Below are 19161 nucleotides of genomic sequence, written 5' to 3'. Positions count from 1 at the left end.
CCCCCCCCCCCCCCCCCCCCAAACTCCACTCACTATGATTGGCAAAGATGGCAGGCCGCCCGAAGATAAGACCGAGTTGCCCCTCAGAGTGTGTGCCACGGCAATTACTGAGTTACGCTTCAGTAGCAGTTTGCAGACCTTGGTACCGCCTCATCTCTCTGTGATTGCTGCCAGTTTTTACAGAGCAAGTCTGTCAACTTAGCTTTCAGGCTTTTAATGTAATTGTTGTCTTTTATAGCATGAGCAAGTTCAGCTTGTGGCCTTTAGATGCTGCTTTTTGTCTGAGACATGTTAAAAAAGGATGCTCAATAGTAACCTGATGGGCTTCTTGTAGGGCTTAAATGCAGAGCTGCAACGATTAATCGTTTAGTTGTCAACTTTTAAATTAATTGGAGAGTATTTTGATAACCGATTAGTCGGTTTGAGTAATTATTTTAAAGACAAAAGCAAAACTACTTTAATTCCAGCTTGTTAAATGTCAATATTTCTAGTTTCTTCTCTCCTGTGTGACATTAAAATGAATATCTTTGAGTTATGGACAAAACAAGACATTTGAGGATGTCATCTTGGGCGTTTGGGAAACACTGATCCAATGAAGTTTTCACCATTTTTTGACATTTTATAGACCAGAAATGAATAAATGAATCGAGAAAATAATCAAGAGATTAATCAACTGTGAGAATAATCATTAGTTGGAGCCATACTGAAATGACTAATGGTAAACACCATTGTAGTGAGTAACTACTTAGTGGTTTCAGCTTCTCAAATGTGAGGATTGCCTGCTTTCTCTGGTTCATATCGTTGTACTTTAAAGACTTATGGACATTGGTTTTATTTGTCGGACAAAACATTTGAGGATTGTGTTAACCTTTGCTCCATGAAATTGGGATGCGTCTTTCACCAATTTGTTCAATTTTACAGCCTAAACAAGATATCAGTAAAATGTTTTGTGTGAACAATGTTTTAGCCCTGCTTTTCACTACTTTAATGTGTTTTTCTGTCCTAGGGCTGAGTATCATTAAAAAAAGCTTTGATACTACTGCTGATAAAATACTCAAGTTCTAGGAACGATATGGAAAATAAAACCGAAATCGCGACACTCAGCTTCACGAACTTGTGTCGCGGAGTGAGAAGGCAGAATTGCGACACACCTTCCAACTCCCAGAGTTATCCTTCCCGTCCAGATCCAGTGCTACCCCATCTTTAAACTACTTTTAATATTAGTCCTTTTGGTGCCTGATCCCTGTTTTGTCTGCTAAACTTAGCTAACTGTAAAGACTGGTAAAAGCAAAAGGGGGGCATTGGTATCGGCGGTGTAATGTTGGAATGGCCGCTGTTCTGACTCGGGTGCTTGGGTCTGTTTCCTGACGGTTCAGTAAACTGCCGTTAGCGTCCTTAGCACCGGAGTTAAGTGCTGACTGTGGGATGGATGTGTCCCCGGGGCTGTTGTCAGCTCTCATCCCGACTGAAGCCTCGTAACGCTGGGAGACTGCTTTTTGATTTTTTGATTTTAAATTCAGAACTATCTGATCATAGAATACATAAAGAAGTTGGGTTCATGCCAGTACCACAAAGTATTTAAGTTTCATACCCATTCTTAGGTGCTAACGTCTAACTGGACATTATCGTAAATATAGTTACTGAGTATACAACCTTTTACTAGTGTGTGTCAGTTTTGTCCCAAGTGACTGCAAAGGTTACACAGGGCAGTGGCTCACAGGTGGAAGGGCCTCTCCCAGAACACTCCGATTTGCATCTTATGTGATTGGTTGAATGGTTAGGATGGTTACCGAGAGTTCAGGGCTGTGTCACGCTTGGTCTGCTTGATGAATACACTACACAAACTTCATTGTAGTCAGCAATATCCTGTTAATACACACTTTCATTATCAGTAATAATATAGAGGGACTCTTGATGGAGTACCTGGAGATTGGCTCATCAGTGTATAACGTGGGATTTTACTTTCAGATACACCACTGCCACGTTTTTCTATAATATGTTCCAAACATTTCACTGACTGTCAATTTTGTTTCTGTTTTGCACCCATTGTTCCTCTTGGAATGCCAGGATTAAATCCTGAATTTTGTCTTAAGAGGGATTTCAATTCTTCATACTATGCATTCTTGTAAAACTGGGTTATACAAATAACTAACAGATGTGAGTTGACCCTAACCTATTTTGGTATAAATTGACCTCAGTGCAAGGGCCGTGTTATGCTAGAGGAGAAGTGTTTCTTAAGATGTGTTGGTTGACCTCATCGGTGTCAGTTATTTATTCTTTGGACATTATTTAAACACGGAGCTAAGAAAGCACATTGTCAGACAGTCTTACCTGGAAGACATTCATGATGTTGCACTTTTTTGTTCATCATTGAAGTGACCTTTTTTAAAGGAAAGTTCAAATCTTGGCTCCTTCCGCGCAGCTGGCCAATCATGGTGCAAAGTAGGTGTGCATGTCAAAAATGGACGAACATCATTGGATGCGTGGGTAAAGGGGGGGGTCTCTGAAAATATTTGACCATCAGTTTGACGGAGTATACTGGCCCCTTAAGGCTAACGTGACCTTGTGACGTGTAGTACTGGGATGTTTTTCTACTGGATATTGCTGCGTGCCAGCTATCGCAAAAGCTCCCCCCTGAAGCTCTCCAGCATTGTTGCATTCGGCCCTGTGGGAAGCATCAGCCTGTGTCTCCTTAATCTGACACAGCATCACAGGCAGTCTGGCACGCTGCCTCTCATGTCCTTGGATGGGGTCTGGCTCCAGCATTTGTTAGAACACATACCACTGCCTTTTGAGGGCTCTTGCACAGTATGCCTGGAAGTGAAGTTATTCACAAATATCTGTGGGAGTCTGTGCATGAATTTCCTTCCTTTTACGTGTCATATTCAATAGAAACGTGTTTAAAATGTTGAAATATAATTGGTCTCCTGTGTGGTAAACTAAATGTGCAGTGGAAGGTTGTGGATTTAGACTATCCCGGCACGGCCGCCGCAGCAGCAGCTGCACACCCAATCGGAGATTCTGCGTTTACAAGACTTTTGCAATGGACAGGTCCCCTGGTATTTTTGCTCATTCCCAGTGGACATTATTCACTCAGCGGAGCGCACCAAGACTAAAAGCTCAGCAGAGAGAAAGCACAGGCGGCGATGCTGAGTTGGGTGTGTGGTCGGCTAGCTCCACTGCTAAAAGTCTGGGATGGTTTTGTGCAGCCAAGTCTCCGTTATCACTATTCCTTGGTGTCCAGCAGTCTCATATCGCCCCACTTGTTGACAAGACAGCGGGCGTTGGCGAGAAAGACGCTGGGTACAGCAGGTTGATGCGGAGCCACTCTTGGCCTTGCCTGGATTCTCACTTACTCGCCTGCCTCGCTTCTGCTCCCTCTGGCCATCGATGGCTCTTGCCCTTTGAGCTCTGTTGAGCTAGTAATCTTTGTCGAGATGGAGCCAGACTGCAGGAAACCCTCCATTGGAACAGTCTCTTAAATTTAGAATCTCAACTACATTATGAAGGATATTGCAATTTGATGCGTGTCTAACTGTACAAGCTTTGAACAGTATCATGGTCATGCAATTCTTGCACTATGGGGAAAGGCCGCCCCTATTTTTTTAGTGTGGCCAGGAATGGTATTACACATTACACCTTTTTTTTATTTTTTTAAGTTTTAATAGATTCAAAAAGCAATTTACTGTACATTTGGTCATTAAATCCCTTGTCCGTCATCTCTGTGTGAGCTTGAAGCGGTATTTACTGTGTTCCCTTGGAGCCACCAGAAGCACAACACATTGCTTCTAGCTAATCTCATTGCCTATATAACAGGGAATTCATTCAGGAAACCTCTGAGAGACAGGATTCAATAATATGCCTGTCATTTGATTTGCACGGGGTTGATTTGAGCTATCATTAGTTTTGGAAAAATTTGCAAACAAGAATGATCACTCTTATTTCTCAATTTGCCATGGACAGCTTTTCTTTCCCAGGACTAAAACATGTAATTTGAGGTCAATTAAATCTAAGTTAAATACTCAATAGAGGATAGACCAGGACTTGGAGTGACGGATACAAACAGGAATCCCATGCTACAGGTTGTGTGTCCTCGACATTCTGTTAGATTGTTTGCATGACGTTATCTGTTAGTGTCTACAGAGGCATCTGATTGTTTTGAATATTTAATTGGAGCACTTGGTTTGATAGTTGGGATTTCAGGCTCCACAAATGTAAGAACTGCCTGTTCCCTGATAAGCATTTGTGCTGCTCAGTGTTAGCATGTGTATAGGAGTGTCTAGTTCAGGGGATTGTGAGTGTGCTGTGCTCTGTGGGGGGAGTACCACAAGGTACTTTCTCTTCTCCATAACAAAAGGTAGATGAGACTGACAAAAGAATAAATCGAGAGGCTTTTTTTGGAGAGGTGGCCTTTTTTCTTCTTCTCAGAGCACAATTCTCCATGGGTGGTTTTAAAGTGGGAAAGTACATTTGTTATTTAAAATGGGTTCTACTTTAGAAAGAACTTTACTAAAACCTAAAGAATTGAGATCATTTAAAATGTTGACTATGCTGATTTTGTGGTTTTGGACATTCAATAGCCTTCATTTACGCTCCCTAGTTCTTAAAGCATTAGCAGTTTTGGTCTCTTTAGATTAATCCCAATTTTGATATTTGATTTTGATATAGTCACTGATATGACATTACTGTTAACTGACAAAAGGTTTTTGCAAAAGGTCTCATTCACACCTGAAGTCAAATGCTGGGATTCTCAGCATTTCAGTTGTTGATCTGGATGGTTGGCTTCCTTTTAAAGCAGATATTCAACATAATAATAAAGTTATGCCCACTTCGTTGCTAGTTGACACATAATCTGTGTACTTGAAGTCATCACCATGATGTCCGATTATATCAGGATTAGCTGTAGTATTTGTTTCCAAGTTCAGCAGAGCATTTAAACCCTTCATACCCTCTTTAAACTACACTGATACACTTACATTGTTTTCTTTCCAGGTCAGCCATTCTTTTGCTGCAGCATAAACATTAGGGTCAAGCACTTAGTGTTGTGAACATTTGGAAACGTATTGGTTGACATGAGCGACAGGATAAGGTCAAAGGTGGTGGTCATGTTTGTATTGGCTTCTGCTCTGATGTCAATGCTTTCTACTATGATATTGGATTAGTTTGGCCTACTTGGAGATATTCCACAATACACCAGGACGTTCAAAGCGCTTGACCTAGGCTGCAACTAGAGAGATACAACTTTGTTAATACCAAAGGAAATTCTTGTGCCCGAGTTTGCCCAAAAATTTAAAACAATAGACTAACTAGAGCTGGCTATTGGCACTCAATACCTTTTTTTTTAAAGGTATTTACCAAATAACCCAGTACCAAGTAGTATCAACTTCTACCCATATGTAGACCTTATTGTATGGTTTTGCTTGCAGTCAATCATTGCAATGGTTCTTTGATTTAATACAGCTTGTGATTAGAGATACTAATTACTAATCATTGGGTCTGTAAAATGTCAAAACTAGTGAAAAAAGCTCATTACACTGTATTTCTCTTTCCAGCAGTATAAGAGTTTCTCAGTCTTACATTCTGCAGATATTTTTATTGATGCATTGCCTATATTAAACAATATTAACAATTGCCATGCTCACAAGGCTTCCATGCCTTTTGTAATCAGCTGTTATTGTTTATCCTGTTTGTGGTAACACTCCGGAGAGTGTCTGGTTTCCAAAAAAGGCCATAACTTGTCTAAATGGACTAAATAGCTGGCCAATTTTAAACGAGTTGGACTGACAGACTGTTCTTGTATTTGTTAAAAATAATTTTATTCCATATTCACCCACTTCACTTACATTTTGTATCTGGTATGTAAGAAGTGTTTAATGTAAAATATGTTGCTGTCTGCTTGTCATGGAGTTAAATACAAAAATACTAATAGTAGTGACTGACTACACAAAGAATAAAAACATGTCTGCTGCGTTTATTAGTCTTTTGCTTTTTAAACAGTGAAACGACAGATAGATGGGTCTCTCAATCTGTTTGCATGAATGATAATTCATCTCCATCCATCCTTCTTACTCTGTCATTCATCGTACTGGTTATTTCCACTGCCTCAGCATTGGCTTCCAGTCAATGCCGTTTGGTCATGGGAGGAAGTCAATAGACCGACCATCTCAAATAAGTATATCCATACAGTACGTTGATTGTTGACCCTCACCCGGTTTAGTTGTAGCTCTGCCCCGTACAGGCCAACGCTGTTCTTCCAGCAGAGACTGAAAAAACGTCTTTCTTCACCCGGAGATTACGTCTTAGTTTGAACTGCCAAATCAATACATCCTCTACAATTGATAGAGGGACGGAGTCGGTATTGGAAATCTTATTTAACTTGTCCTATCAGTCTGGGAAGCTAAAACACTCAAACATCCAACAACATCCATCCAATATGTGTGCACGGAATATGCAGACAGTTTTTCTCAAGATAACAAATAAAAAATAAAGCTAAAAACCAGGCTTAGTAGACTGTGTTGGGACTTTGTAATTACCCGGAAATATAGACACACACACACTTACCTACATTGTGTATGGGTTAAAGCCTTTTAAAGCATAGCCACTGTGGACCACTGGGGCAGCCCTGTTTATTCTGCTTGTCTTGCCTTTTCTTTTCTGTCTTGGCTTTGATGGCCTTCCATCTGACTTACAGGAGCACACACCTCTTCTCCTGTTACCAATACCAATATGTAAACTGTCACTGACAGTTTTTTAAAACTATGTAACTACAGTTTACGAATGCCAGCACATGAGTCATTGAGAATGGATCAGTCTTGGACTGAAGTGTCTTTTCGTTGTACACTGGAATTTTTTTTTCTGTGTACAGTTAGAAAGACACACCTATGTACAGAACCACTTGACAAAGAGGCCAAAGGTGACAAAGAAATCAATAAACAGAGCAGGCTCTGTAGATGATGCTATCAACTCATGACAACACACCAACCTACTTATACACTCATAAACTGACATGCATTCATGATCAATAAAGAATTTTACAAAGATAATTTCTATACAATTAAAAGACTAATCCTAACTGAGCCAAAACCTTTTTTCTCCTGTGTTTATGGAAGTCATTTGGTATTTGTCCTTGATGTCACACACACACACACACACACACACACACACACACACACACACACACACACAGTCTCATATATCGCTAAGCTCAGGAGAAGAAAGCACCTGCTCTTAACAACAATGGGCTTTTTGCCCCTCATAAATCTGTGTCGCTGATGGTGTGATCACAGGGGAGAGTTGAAATGGCCATAGGCTGAAACATGACCCAGCTTGACAGGCTTTTGTGGGGACTTATGAAGTCATGATGTGAGGTCATTCAGTGGCATGCAGTCTTTGTTTTCCGGATGGGAGAGCTTTGTCAAGATCTTATTTAAAAAAAATAAAAATAAAAACGCTCCAGCCCAGTATGTACAATATCATAATTATTTCTCAAGCTCAGCCCCCATGACAAAGCATGAGCTCACAACTGTAACTAATGTACATATGAATTTACATATGGACATTTTAAACCTGTATAATTTTTACAAATGGAATCAGCCCTGTCAACATCACATAGAAAGAGAATGAATGATTTAAATCTAACTGCAAACAATCTGTAAAATAGTTTGGTCACTCTGTTGAATTTTACTACCTCCAGATCTTTAAGGGTCCTTGTTGTCGATGGATTTTGATCCACCGTCTGTTTTTTTGCCTTTTATAATACCAAATTGCACCATGAAAAATAGCAAAAATCTTTTTGGGATATCTTTATCTTTTTTTTTTTTTTTTTTTTTTTTTTGGTCTTAAATGTGTATCTAATCACTTCCAGAGACGTTTTGTTTGTTAGGTTGCATTTACAGTTGGGTTTCTATACTGTTGATCACAATCCAAAATCCAAAGCCATTAAAAACAGAAAGAATCTAAGATGTGCGACATTAGATAATTCAAATGGTTTAATTAGTGTAAATGCAGCCAAACTCAAACTGTAACTTGAAGATCAAACTCCAGTTGATCCAATCTTCCTTTTCCTTCTCCTCCCCGCAGGCTTGACGATGGGTTGCGTCAGGAGTAAAGAGGACAAGGGGCCGGCGCTGAAGTACCGAGCCGAGAACTCCAATGCCACGCAGATCAATGCCCACCTGGGCCATTACGGGCCTGACCCCACCCTGATGGGTCATTCACCAGCTATGAAGACACTCAACAACAGCTACAACAGTCATGCCGCTGCCCTCACGCCCTTTGGTGGGGCGTCATCAGTCATGACGCCCTTTGGCGGGGCCTCCACCTCCTTCACCTCCGTGGCTGTGAGCAGTCCCTTCCCTGGTGTTATCACAGGTCAGTTTGTGGCGAAGATTTAAGCTTTTAGAGGGACAGATGGGAAGAGGATCAAAGGATGAATAAACTTAGATAAAAAAAGCGGATTTTAATACAACCCGATACTTTTGAAACATTTCCATCTGTCATTACCAATTTTTCCTTCTGTTGTCAATATGTGTAAATCAGTGTACAACTTTAAAATAAACTATACTGAGCATTTGTTATGCACAGGACCTTATGTGCAGCAGATGTTATGCAAATTAGACATTTGAAATGAATGCTGATTCAAATGCTGTTTTATTCAAAACATCAAGGCCAAGGAGAAATCCCAAATAGGTCAAATAGGAAACAATGCAGCTGGCATTGCATCTCTGGATCCAAACAAAACAATTAGATGCACTGAATGCAATAGATTTAGTCATGCACATGTATTTATTTTCAACAATAGTTTGCTTCAAAAGGCTTTTTGATAAAGAAATTGTTGGTGATTAAATGACTATTGGTGACACGAAAAATTAACAACATTCATTCCCATGTCAGGTGGTTAATACATCATAGATTGGATGTGTAAATTATGCAATGAGCAACAAAGGATAAGGCTTTCTTCCAAAGCTCCCTGTCTCACTCTCTCTGGACTGACGCCTGTGGTTGATCTAATCCTGCCCATTCAATTTCCTCCTCGAGATAAACATATCAGGGTCCTGTTGTCGCTTTGCACTCTTTTTACGTCAGATCACAAAGAAATTAACTGTTCCAAAATATAAAAGATATATTTGAGATCAAGTGACATCAATTTGATTCACTAACTTGAGAGGTTTACAATTGTGTGAAGAATATTCTGTTTTTCCTCGTGTTTTCTTAAATAAATCCAAGTTACGACTGAGCTGGTTGTATTTTTAATCCAGGCTCTGAGGTCCAGGAAGTGAGATATTTCAGAAATGATGATAATAATAAAGGGGTATTTAAAAAAAAACACATTTATTTTTTGATACAGTTGTGAATTGTATTTGGCGTAATTGTGTATCAGATTGTTCACTTGTTACTTAAGTATGAAATATTAATAGGAAAATCCAAATGAGCATTTTGTCTTCTTTATTTGATGGTGCTGTTTTCATTTGTTAAACTTTTTGTTGTGCATTTTCAGAGTAAAATTAAAAAAGACTTAATTAAAGAAATCTGACAGCGGCTCTGGGATGAACTAGCTTTCATATATATGCATTCCTCTAACGCTTAATTTCTCTTGCTTGCAGGTGGTGTTACATTTTTTGTAGCGCTGTATGACTATGAAGCGAGGACGTCGGATGATCTTTCGTTCAAAAAAGGGGATCGTTTCCAGATTATCAACAACACGTGAGCACACTTGCTTTTTACACTGGCAAACTCCTTCTGTATTCGCACGCAAACACACACACAGAAGGAGTTTGCGTGTGTGTGCGTGCGTGCGTGCGTGCGTGAGTGTAATCCCTCATTTTAGTCAGGTCTGATATTAAGGCAGACATCTGTCTGGGTTAATGGCTTCCTCTAATGGGCCATCTGTTTAGTTCCCATCACTCTTCTCCCGCCATAGATCATTCCTCTAGTTCAGGGTTTTGCATTTGGGTTGCAGTGTAAAACAACACTCTTCCCTTATTAAGTCAAATACAAGCAAGGCATATAATGAAATAGATGAATGGTTTGCCAACATCTACAGAATTTTACTGTTCACTGAAAATACAGCTATTACATTTTAATGGAAACGGTTTTTCTCCATCATTGCTTATTAACTTTAATTGCCCTCTTTAAGAGAATTCTGTAATTCTACAAACGGCAACAAACAAATCTGAAACTTTGCTTCATTCTTCTTTTTTTTTAATCCACCTTTATTTTAATCCTTTTTTATCCATAAACAATAAGTACAGTGATCCATTTATTTCAAGAACAGAAATGAAGGCAATAACAATACATTATTATGAAAAGGGAAATTTCTTTCTGACAGTGATACTCAACATGCAGCCCAAGGGAGCTGCCGCGTGGCTTATTTAACAATAAAAATTAGTGCTGTCAGTAGGCCTATCACAATAATATATTTTGCTGGACGATAAATTGTCCTAGAAATTATTGCGATGAACGATAATATTGTTGTTCTGAGACAATTTTCAGCTAATGTAATGATAATGACGTAATAATAAAGGTACACCTTTTTATTTCTAGAGAATATTTAACACTGGAACTGGAAGGCATTTTAAATGTGTAGCTGTCAGCCACATGGCAAGTAAATAATTAGTTGACTCAATTTAAGGATCATAGCTTTCACTTGGATCCACTGGCTGATGTGGAAAGAGCACATGGTCTTAATATTAGGAGTATATTGACACTCACAGATGGTTATTAGTGAGTTTAAGTGTTCGTTCAACACCTCATGGATCCAAACCATTTTAAGTATGTAACATGTGTAAATGCCACAACCCAGACATTCCCATGCAGTTACATAACTTTTTGGTTCAACCTTGTCCCTTATGCATTTAATGGAAATGGGGCAAATAAACTCCAGGAGCATGCTAAGTTTTCTAATACATGAACAGGCATTAAAGAATCAAGCAGCCAGAAAAAATGACTTAATTTCTCCTCCATGACTTGGATCCTAAGTCGTGTTTAAATGACGCATAAAATGACCTTGTTACTTTTCTGTCTTTGTATAGTTTTAGACCTGCAGTATTCTTTTTAGAGTAGGTGTATTTTCCCCCCCAATCGTGTCTTTGTGTGTTTCTGATTTCTAACTTTCACTTTATTCAGGGAAGGCGACTGGTGGGAGGCTCGCTCCATCAACACCGGACAGAAAGGTTACATTCCCAGTAACTACGTGGCTCCAGCCGACTCCATACAGGCTGAAGAGTAAGAGCTCATCTTTTATTTTCTCTTTTGACATTCCTTTCTGGTTCCTCAACCTGTTCAGTTAGTTCTCTTCTGATTAAGAAGACATGATGCGGCTGGGCGGTCACGCATTGTGACTAACCTATCATGTACCAACAAGTCTAAACAATGGAGCCCTGTATTGTCGGTGGCCTCCTCATTCTGTTCATCCGGTGTGACAGGAACGTTAAGGGACTGCGCTGCTTTTAGACAGTTATGGCCTGGTTTGACCTATATAAATAATCCAAAGAGCATCATGTTATGGGACCCTTATCATCTTTTGTCTTAAAATGCTTCCAACATGCTTGCATGTCGTGTGAAAAATAGGCGCCAATTTCTTGCACGTACACATTTCCGCGGCTCGAGACACAACTGAGACGTGCGTGTCACGCAGACAGTGTGCCGGAGCCCTAAAAGTAGATGTTTTAACTACTAAACCAACAATATAAAGCCACCAGCTATCTGTACCTTCGGTCTTATAGAGTGAGTAAATGAGATCAACAGAATTTTTGGTTCCTTGTCAATTTCATCTGGGTGAGACGATTCAACATGTAAGAACTTGTAACGATGTCTTGAAAATGACTCTACTACTCTAAATTCTTACTCCTACTGGAAAAAAAGCAGAAAAGCTGGATTTTAAGATTGTTCTTTTTATTCATAGTAGTTAAAGCCCTTTATATGTAATGGAACAAGCTGAAGACGTTTTGCCTGGACCAGAGTTCATAATACACTGTAATTATCATAGATTGGTCTAAATTAGTTTGACTTAAATGAGACTTTAAGCTATTTAATTGCTTCTGTCTGACTTTGAAGGCAACCACATATGAATCCCATATACAGCTTCCTTATGTTAACTGACTAACATCAAATATGTTTTATTTCCCCATTCATCGGTTTTTGATGTTTAACTTTTTAACAGTTTAACAGACAGGATTTATATGAAGCCAGATAATTTCCTAATGCCCAACATCTAAATATATCACAACACCAGTGCCATATTCTTATTACATGAATAAGAAAATCCTACTTGTACAGTATATCTTATTGAGAGCTTCTCCTGTGTCTGACTGTCTGACTGTGTCTCTTTGGGCAGATGGTACTTTGGTAAAATGGGCCGCAAAGACGCCGAGCGTCTCTTATTGCTTCCAGGGAACCAGCGGGGCACTTTCTTAGCACGAGAGAGTGAGACGACCAAAGGTGAAAACATGTATTTATTGAAAGCAAGACTATAACGATAATGATGTTGTTTTAACTCATAAAGAAAATAATAAAAGTTATTTTTCTTTATTTGTGCTTGTGCGTGCCGTGGATTTGATTTTATTGCAGATATATGTTCATTCTAATGGAAATTAAATTAAAATGTAGTTTAGAAGATCAATGGGATTCTATATTCATCTGTTGTTATGTAGACTAAAAGCCTGAGATGCATTGCAGATTTAAGTGACTTCCGGTTGCTATAAACCACATTCTAACTTACTTTCTGTGGGTCTTAAAGGGGCCTACTCTCTGTCTATCCGAGACTGGGATGAGGTGAAGGGAGACAACGTTAAACACTACAAGATCCGAAAGCTGGACAACGGTGGTTATTACATCACCACTCGGGCCCAGTTTGAGGCACTACAGAAGCTGGTGAAACACTACACAGGTATGCAGCCCCACCAACTAATTCTCATGTAGGAAGCTTTTAGACAACTTGTTGTTTACAACTGGACAGCTGATCTCACTTGGAGCAAGTTTTTTTTCTTCTTCATTTTCAACTCATGTTTGGAGTGTGTTTTCTAGACAAACGTGCCAATGGTAATTATAGTCATTTTGCGATACAGAGGGTCTCTTTTTTAAATTCTTGATCGTGATTCTTAAGCAGTGCTTTAAGTGACACGTTCACAGCTCAGTAATCCTGAAAGAGTCCCCAAAAAAGCCAAACCATTTGAGACTTAAGCAAAAGAGACATGAATATAAAACAGTCTTGGAATCTACAATATTGAAAGGCTGGCAGCCGTTCCTGAAAAAAACCTCAGACAAATCACAAGAATGCATCTGGATGAGGTAAACACATGCAGCACAAACTGTTTGTTGAAAACTTTACAAGAATACAGTTAAACTCCCAAAAGCAGAATCCAGAAACAAGAGGATGTGAGTCTTTAGCGTTTGATTTTAGGTCTTATGTTGTTAACTCTGCCCGGCTCATTTCCACGTAATTCATGTCATTCACTAACTGCAGTGCTCCTTATAATTGACTTATTTGTATTCCTCTAAGTGTATAATTTAAACAACCAAACAGATGTCAACAACAACTAAGAAGTCACACAGAAAAAGTTTAGAAAATCTTACCTAATCAGTAGCTTGAATGGAACATGCTGGTTTCCAAACGTGTGTCCCTTTCTGTGTGCAGAATGCTAATGCTACACCTCACAAGGTGCTTAGGAGGCGTGTGCAAACAAATTGATTCAAAATCTTCCAATTCAGAATCGATTCATAGAGCTGTAAAAATCTATTTTATATTGTGTATATATCTATGTCTTGAATATATATTTTCTTATTGTATATCATTAAAAAAAATATTGATGGGATATTCAAGGTCCCAGTAGCTTACAGACATCACACACAACATACACATACATCAAAACCGAATGTTTAAATAACAAACACAAATAACAAATCCACATGAATAATATGGATACGAATATATATGTATATTATATACAGTACGTGTGTACATACATACATACATACATGGGAAAAATTAATACATTTACATACTTTGAATCATTTTTACCTGCAAAGGCTTCAACACCAAAACAACCTCTTGATCTTTTTGCTTTCTTGCTGAAAGTTAAATAAATTTCACACGGTTCATATGGTGGTATTACAGATTTGATTCTTACAGATTATTCTTTGAGAAATGACTGTGGAAATGACGGGTCAGGAGTTTTGTGCCCCTTCCTTCATTGTGATTTGATTGTATGTTGTATGATGTTTGTTGGTGTTGTCATACATGATATTTTATTAATCATGTTTACATTCCATTTACTGTAGCGTGGCTCTGCTTCTGCTACAACTGTATGTACTTAACACGACACCCAATTTAAAGCTCGTTCTTTTCCTGTTTCTCTCTCCTCTCTGTGTGTCTTTACATGTCTGTTCCTGTCCAGAACATGCAGATGGTCTGTGCTACAGGCTGACAACTGTGTGCCCCACAGTGAAGCCTCAGACTCAGGGACTAGCTAAGGATGCTTGGGAAATCCCGCGAGAATCCCTCCGACTGGAGATCAAACTTGGCCAGGGCTGCTTTGGAGAAGTATGGATGGGTAAGCGAGCTATACGGCAGTATATGTTTCAAAAACACACACACACACACACACACACACACACACACACACACACACACACACGCACACAAGCATGTTGTTTTGTGAAGTGGTTTACGAATGAACCGTGGTGCCACAGAGCCCACCCCTAACAAGTGTTTCTATCATTTTAGTCTTTTCTATGTTTTTTGGTGCCCGGTCACACCAGAAAGCAGTATTCATTTGCACAGCCTCTGGAAGTAATTGGTACTGGACGCTTTGTAGAGTAGGGACTACTTGCGCCCTCAGTAGCTAGCTGGAAAGTATTTCCATACAGGTGACATAGAGGCTAGAACAGTATTTGTACCATTCACCTCTGTCTTAACAGCTGACTGCACACCATGCTGCATCTTTGTTGTTTGATGTCCATTTATAATCTATCTGAGCAGGATTAGACGATTATTTTCATAAGCAATAAATGTGCAAAATTCTTTCTTGTTTAATTAAAATGTTGGACTATCTAATGCCTTAAATGTCGTTTAGGATTTATGTTTGAGTTATTCTGTTAATTCCATGGAAACAGAAAATGAAATTTACTCCTTACAGTTCTTAGAGTAAAAGCTGCAGGAAGAGGATACAGGTTGAATCCTATTTGTGTGAAATCTGTCAACAAATGTTAGTATATGGAAAGCCTCATGTAGTCTTGCCAGGATGCACTGGGATAAGTCCACAGCTTCCTGTGTCAGCATCACAAGCATGCACAAACACACTGTGTAGTATTTGTTTGACGCAAACACTGATCATGAATTAGTAAAGAATATGAACAACTGCATGGATAAATACTCACACGGCCATTGGGGCTTACATAAAGAGACAAAGCATCTGCTCTACATAATTTTTAACTAATGTAATTTGGATGTAAAACACCTCAGAAGCAGTAAATACATAGGTATATATATATAAACTGAGTTAGTTTATAAAATTATTCATTTTTGTTTTAAACAACCCAATGTAACTTTTTCCCACTTCGGTCCCCCAACACGTTGGAAGTGGAATTGTCTCGCATAGTGCGGTTATAGCCGGTAGAGAGCCGCAAAGCGAATGCCGAAGTGCCGGTCACCCTGTTACGAAATGATTTTGGAAACATTATTTTGAGTTACAAAAAGTTCTCTAGTGTCTTTAAAGTTGAGTGGGACTGACCTTTGGTAAAGAGCTCATCTTGCTGCCTCACTGGCCCACATACTGATGTAAATGATTGCAGTTGGTTCACACACACACACACACACACACACACACACACACACACACACACACACACACACACACACACACACACACACACACACAGCTCAGTAATCACAGGTCACCTCCTACGCTTCAGTTCCCTGGCCTGCATGTGAGGCGAGGGCTTTTGAGTGAACACGACTCTCTTCTTTCATCACTCAGTCTTTCATTAAGCCCGGCCTGCAGCAAGCCTCGACCTGCAATCCTCTGCTGTGCAATCCGAGGAATCCCTCCCTCTCTCTCCCTGCACTGTTCATTCTTGATGGTTTTTCTGCACAGCTACAACTTTTTACTAAAAATCCCATTCATTTGTTCAACTTTTTATTTTTTAAATGTTTTGCTGTTGGTTGTGCTAGTTGACCTTGGTTCTCGCCACCTCATCATCATATTATTAGTATTATTATTATTATTAGATATCATCATTGCCCTACTTTGTCCTCCAACTTGTGTGCTTGTGTAGTTTGTTCAGTGTGATTCATTTATGAAGGTCAGCCTTATGACGGAAGCAGTAGATCTCCTGCCTCAGCTCATTGAATGTAAGCAGCGCATGAGTAAGTGGCTGTCAACCAGGAAGTGGCTGATTATTTTAGCATGTAGCGTTTAGTCGTGTTCTTTCTCTCCTGAGCTGCTCTTTACACAAGGGAACTCTGCCAGAGATCACTGGCACGGCGGCTGAATTTAGGATTTACTTTTTAATCACTTAAAATGGGTCAAAAAGTATGTAATGTACCTTTTAGTGTTTCGGTATTACAGTATATGTCACTTAATAAATTGGAATAGATAAATTATTTTTTCAAAAATACACACACAACAGTGGTAAATTTCAAACGTGAGTGAGCATTTTGTTTTCATGGTATGTTTTCATTCAGGCACATGGAATGGGACTACTAAGGTGGCTATTAAGACCCTGAAGCCAGGCACCATGTCCCCAGAGGCCTTCCTGCAGGAGGCTCAGATCATGAAGAAACTCCGACATGACAAACTGGTGCCTCTCTATGCTGTTGTGTCTGAAGAGCCAATCTACATTGTGACTGAATTTATGGGCAAAGGTAAGGACTGAATCTCACAAACCAGATATCAAGAATACGCACAAGTCAGATGTACATGACTTACACTTGGAAAAAAAGACACAAGCGCAGTTGTAAAGGAAAATCTGAGTCTTCAGAACGATGATAGAAACTGAATCAGGCTGCAAGTGCTACAATGTACAGGCACAAAAGATAAGGGCTCTATAGACTGGATCCCTATTGTTTTTGAAGACTGAAATGTGCATACAGAATACACAAGTTCAATTTAAGCGTTCCGGTTCATTCAGCATGACGTGAATGTCGTCATCTGCTCATGTCCAAGGGGGTCCAAACGCCCCAAAAAGTGCTCGCTACGACTGTACCTGTTGTGCTTGCTCAAGTTGTTCCACACTTTGGTCCTGTTGGAGGGGGGGGGGGGCTGCTAAAGATTTCCTGCTAAAGATTTCCCACCATGGTCAGAAAACATAGGGGAGACACTTCTTTTCTCTCACTATGACTCTAGACTGGCCACTTGCTCCAAAGCTAATTGTTCTCCCTCGCTCTATCACACACACACACACATACGCCGGCTCAATGCATACACCAGCACACAAGTATAAACAGGGACCACTTACTTACTTGCACTACGAAGAGTGTATATATTTGTTATTTATTTTTGCTATAGTGCTTAACAAGCATTATTTAACTTTGCCTCTTAGGTTCTTTGCAGTCATGTTGATTCCAAGTGGTTTTGGTTATTTCTGCCGTTTCTCAAACTGCGCTCTTGTCTCAACTGATGCTGCATTTATTTTTGCGTTGTGTTTACACAAAATCCTGATGTATTGATTCTGCTTGACTCTTCTAAACTCTGACAGGTAGTTTACTGGACTTCCTGAAGGAGGGAGATGGTAGATATCTGAAGCTGCCCCAGCTGGTGGACATGGCTGCACAGGTAGGATCAAAACACAGCGTGTGAATAGTAAAGCAAGAATAGAAACTAGCTTTAAAAATTCAGTTTAATATTCCAATGCTTTCAGTTTGTACGTCATCTGGCTGTCATATTTATTTAATATCCCACCTGACATCTCTACCCCCCTCTCCCCTCCCTCTTCTCTTCCTCCTCATCCCACTGTATGTGCCTCCCCTCGTTTTCCACCACTTAACTGCCACTGTAGCACTTAAACACTGCCCACCAGAGACCACTTAAGCTTGCTGGTTCAATCACCTACAGTGATCTGCTCTTAATTCGCCTCTCCACGCTCCCAGACTCCCTCTTCTCTCTTCTCCTCACTCAGCAGAGTGGAAAAGTGTTTCTGAATTAGACCAAGGCGGGTTGGAACCTTGAGATGCCTCTGAGTTGACAGCCAGCCTGAGGCCATGCTTGATAGTTGTGTTAAAGATGTGTCCATTTGTTACTGTAGCAGCTTCATTCAATATCAATTGTTTTTTGTCATTATTTGGGGCAAATCTTTGATCAATGAAAAAGATTTCCACAGGGTCTTAAAAAGTCCTAAACAAAGTAACATTTCAAATTAAACATTTTGAGGCCTTAAAAAAGTCTTAATTTTGCTGAAGTATTTTGGTCCTAAATAATTTTAAACAGGTCTTAATTTACCTATGTCCATGTAACACTACCTCTAATGCTCATTGAACTTTTCATTTTTATTCGGTGGTCTTGTCGTTCTTACTTTTGATAGTGTGTGTGTGTGTGTGTGTGTGTGTGTGTGTGTGTGTGTGTGTATGTGTGTGTGGTATATGTGTACATATACATGTGTGTTTGAACTTTGTCGCTTTTATTCAATTTGAATACATTTATTTACTTTGCAAGTACATTTGCGACTGCATTTTGTTGTACTTTAAGCTTTTTATATTGGTCTTAAAAATCATCCATAAAGGTCTTAAAAAGTCTTAAATTTGACTTGTCGAAACCTGCTCAAACCCTGAAATAGTGTATATTTCTTAGAATGACAACTCACTCTAACCCCTCTCAATTAGTATTATTCCAAAGTGATATTTGATCCTAATCTTTTAATTAGCAAACTTCTCATTCCTTAACTGTTTGCTTTGTTTGCATACTGATGCCTTTTTCTTCATTGTTGCTCCCTCCTTCCTCTCTGTATGTCCTCTCCAATCCCGTCCCAGATCGCAGATGGCATGGCCTTCATTGAGAGGATGAACTACATCCACAGGGACCTGAGAGCGGCCAACATCCTGGTGGCTGACAACTTGGTGTGTAAGATCGCAGACTTTGGCCTGGCTCGGCTCATTGAGGACAACGAGTACACCGCCCGACAAGGTGTGTGTGTGTGTGTGTGTGTGTGTGTGTGTGTGTGTGTGTGTGT

At 39.6% G+C, this 19161-nt stretch overlaps 1 protein-coding gene across 1 annotated transcript in view; it reads left to right on the top strand.

Annotated features, from left to right (window-relative positions):
* Nucleotides 1-19161, top strand: part of yes1 (YES proto-oncogene 1, Src family tyrosine kinase) — a 25491-nt gene that overhangs the window by 1182 nt on the left and 5148 nt on the right. Inside the window, exons 2-10 of the mRNA XM_034886715.1 lie at nt 8080-8370; nt 9603-9702; nt 11125-11223; nt 12335-12438; nt 12737-12886; nt 14394-14549; nt 16682-16861; nt 17695-17771; nt 18962-19115. Of these exons, the coding sequence (XP_034742606.1) occupies nt 8088-8370; nt 9603-9702; nt 11125-11223; nt 12335-12438; nt 12737-12886; nt 14394-14549; nt 16682-16861; nt 17695-17771; nt 18962-19115 (1303 nt within the window). The 5' untranslated portion in view covers nt 8080-8087. The remainder of the gene's footprint in view (nt 1-8079; nt 8371-9602; nt 9703-11124; nt 11224-12334; nt 12439-12736; nt 12887-14393; nt 14550-16681; nt 16862-17694; nt 17772-18961; nt 19116-19161) is intronic.

Source organism: Etheostoma cragini, chromosome 12, assembly GCF_013103735.1.
Source record: "Etheostoma cragini isolate CJK2018 chromosome 12, CSU_Ecrag_1.0, whole genome shotgun sequence".
In the NCBI taxonomy this organism is placed as follows: Eukaryota; Metazoa; Chordata; class Actinopteri; order Perciformes; family Percidae; genus Etheostoma; species Etheostoma cragini.
This window is presented reverse-complemented; position numbering and strand designations above follow the sequence as displayed.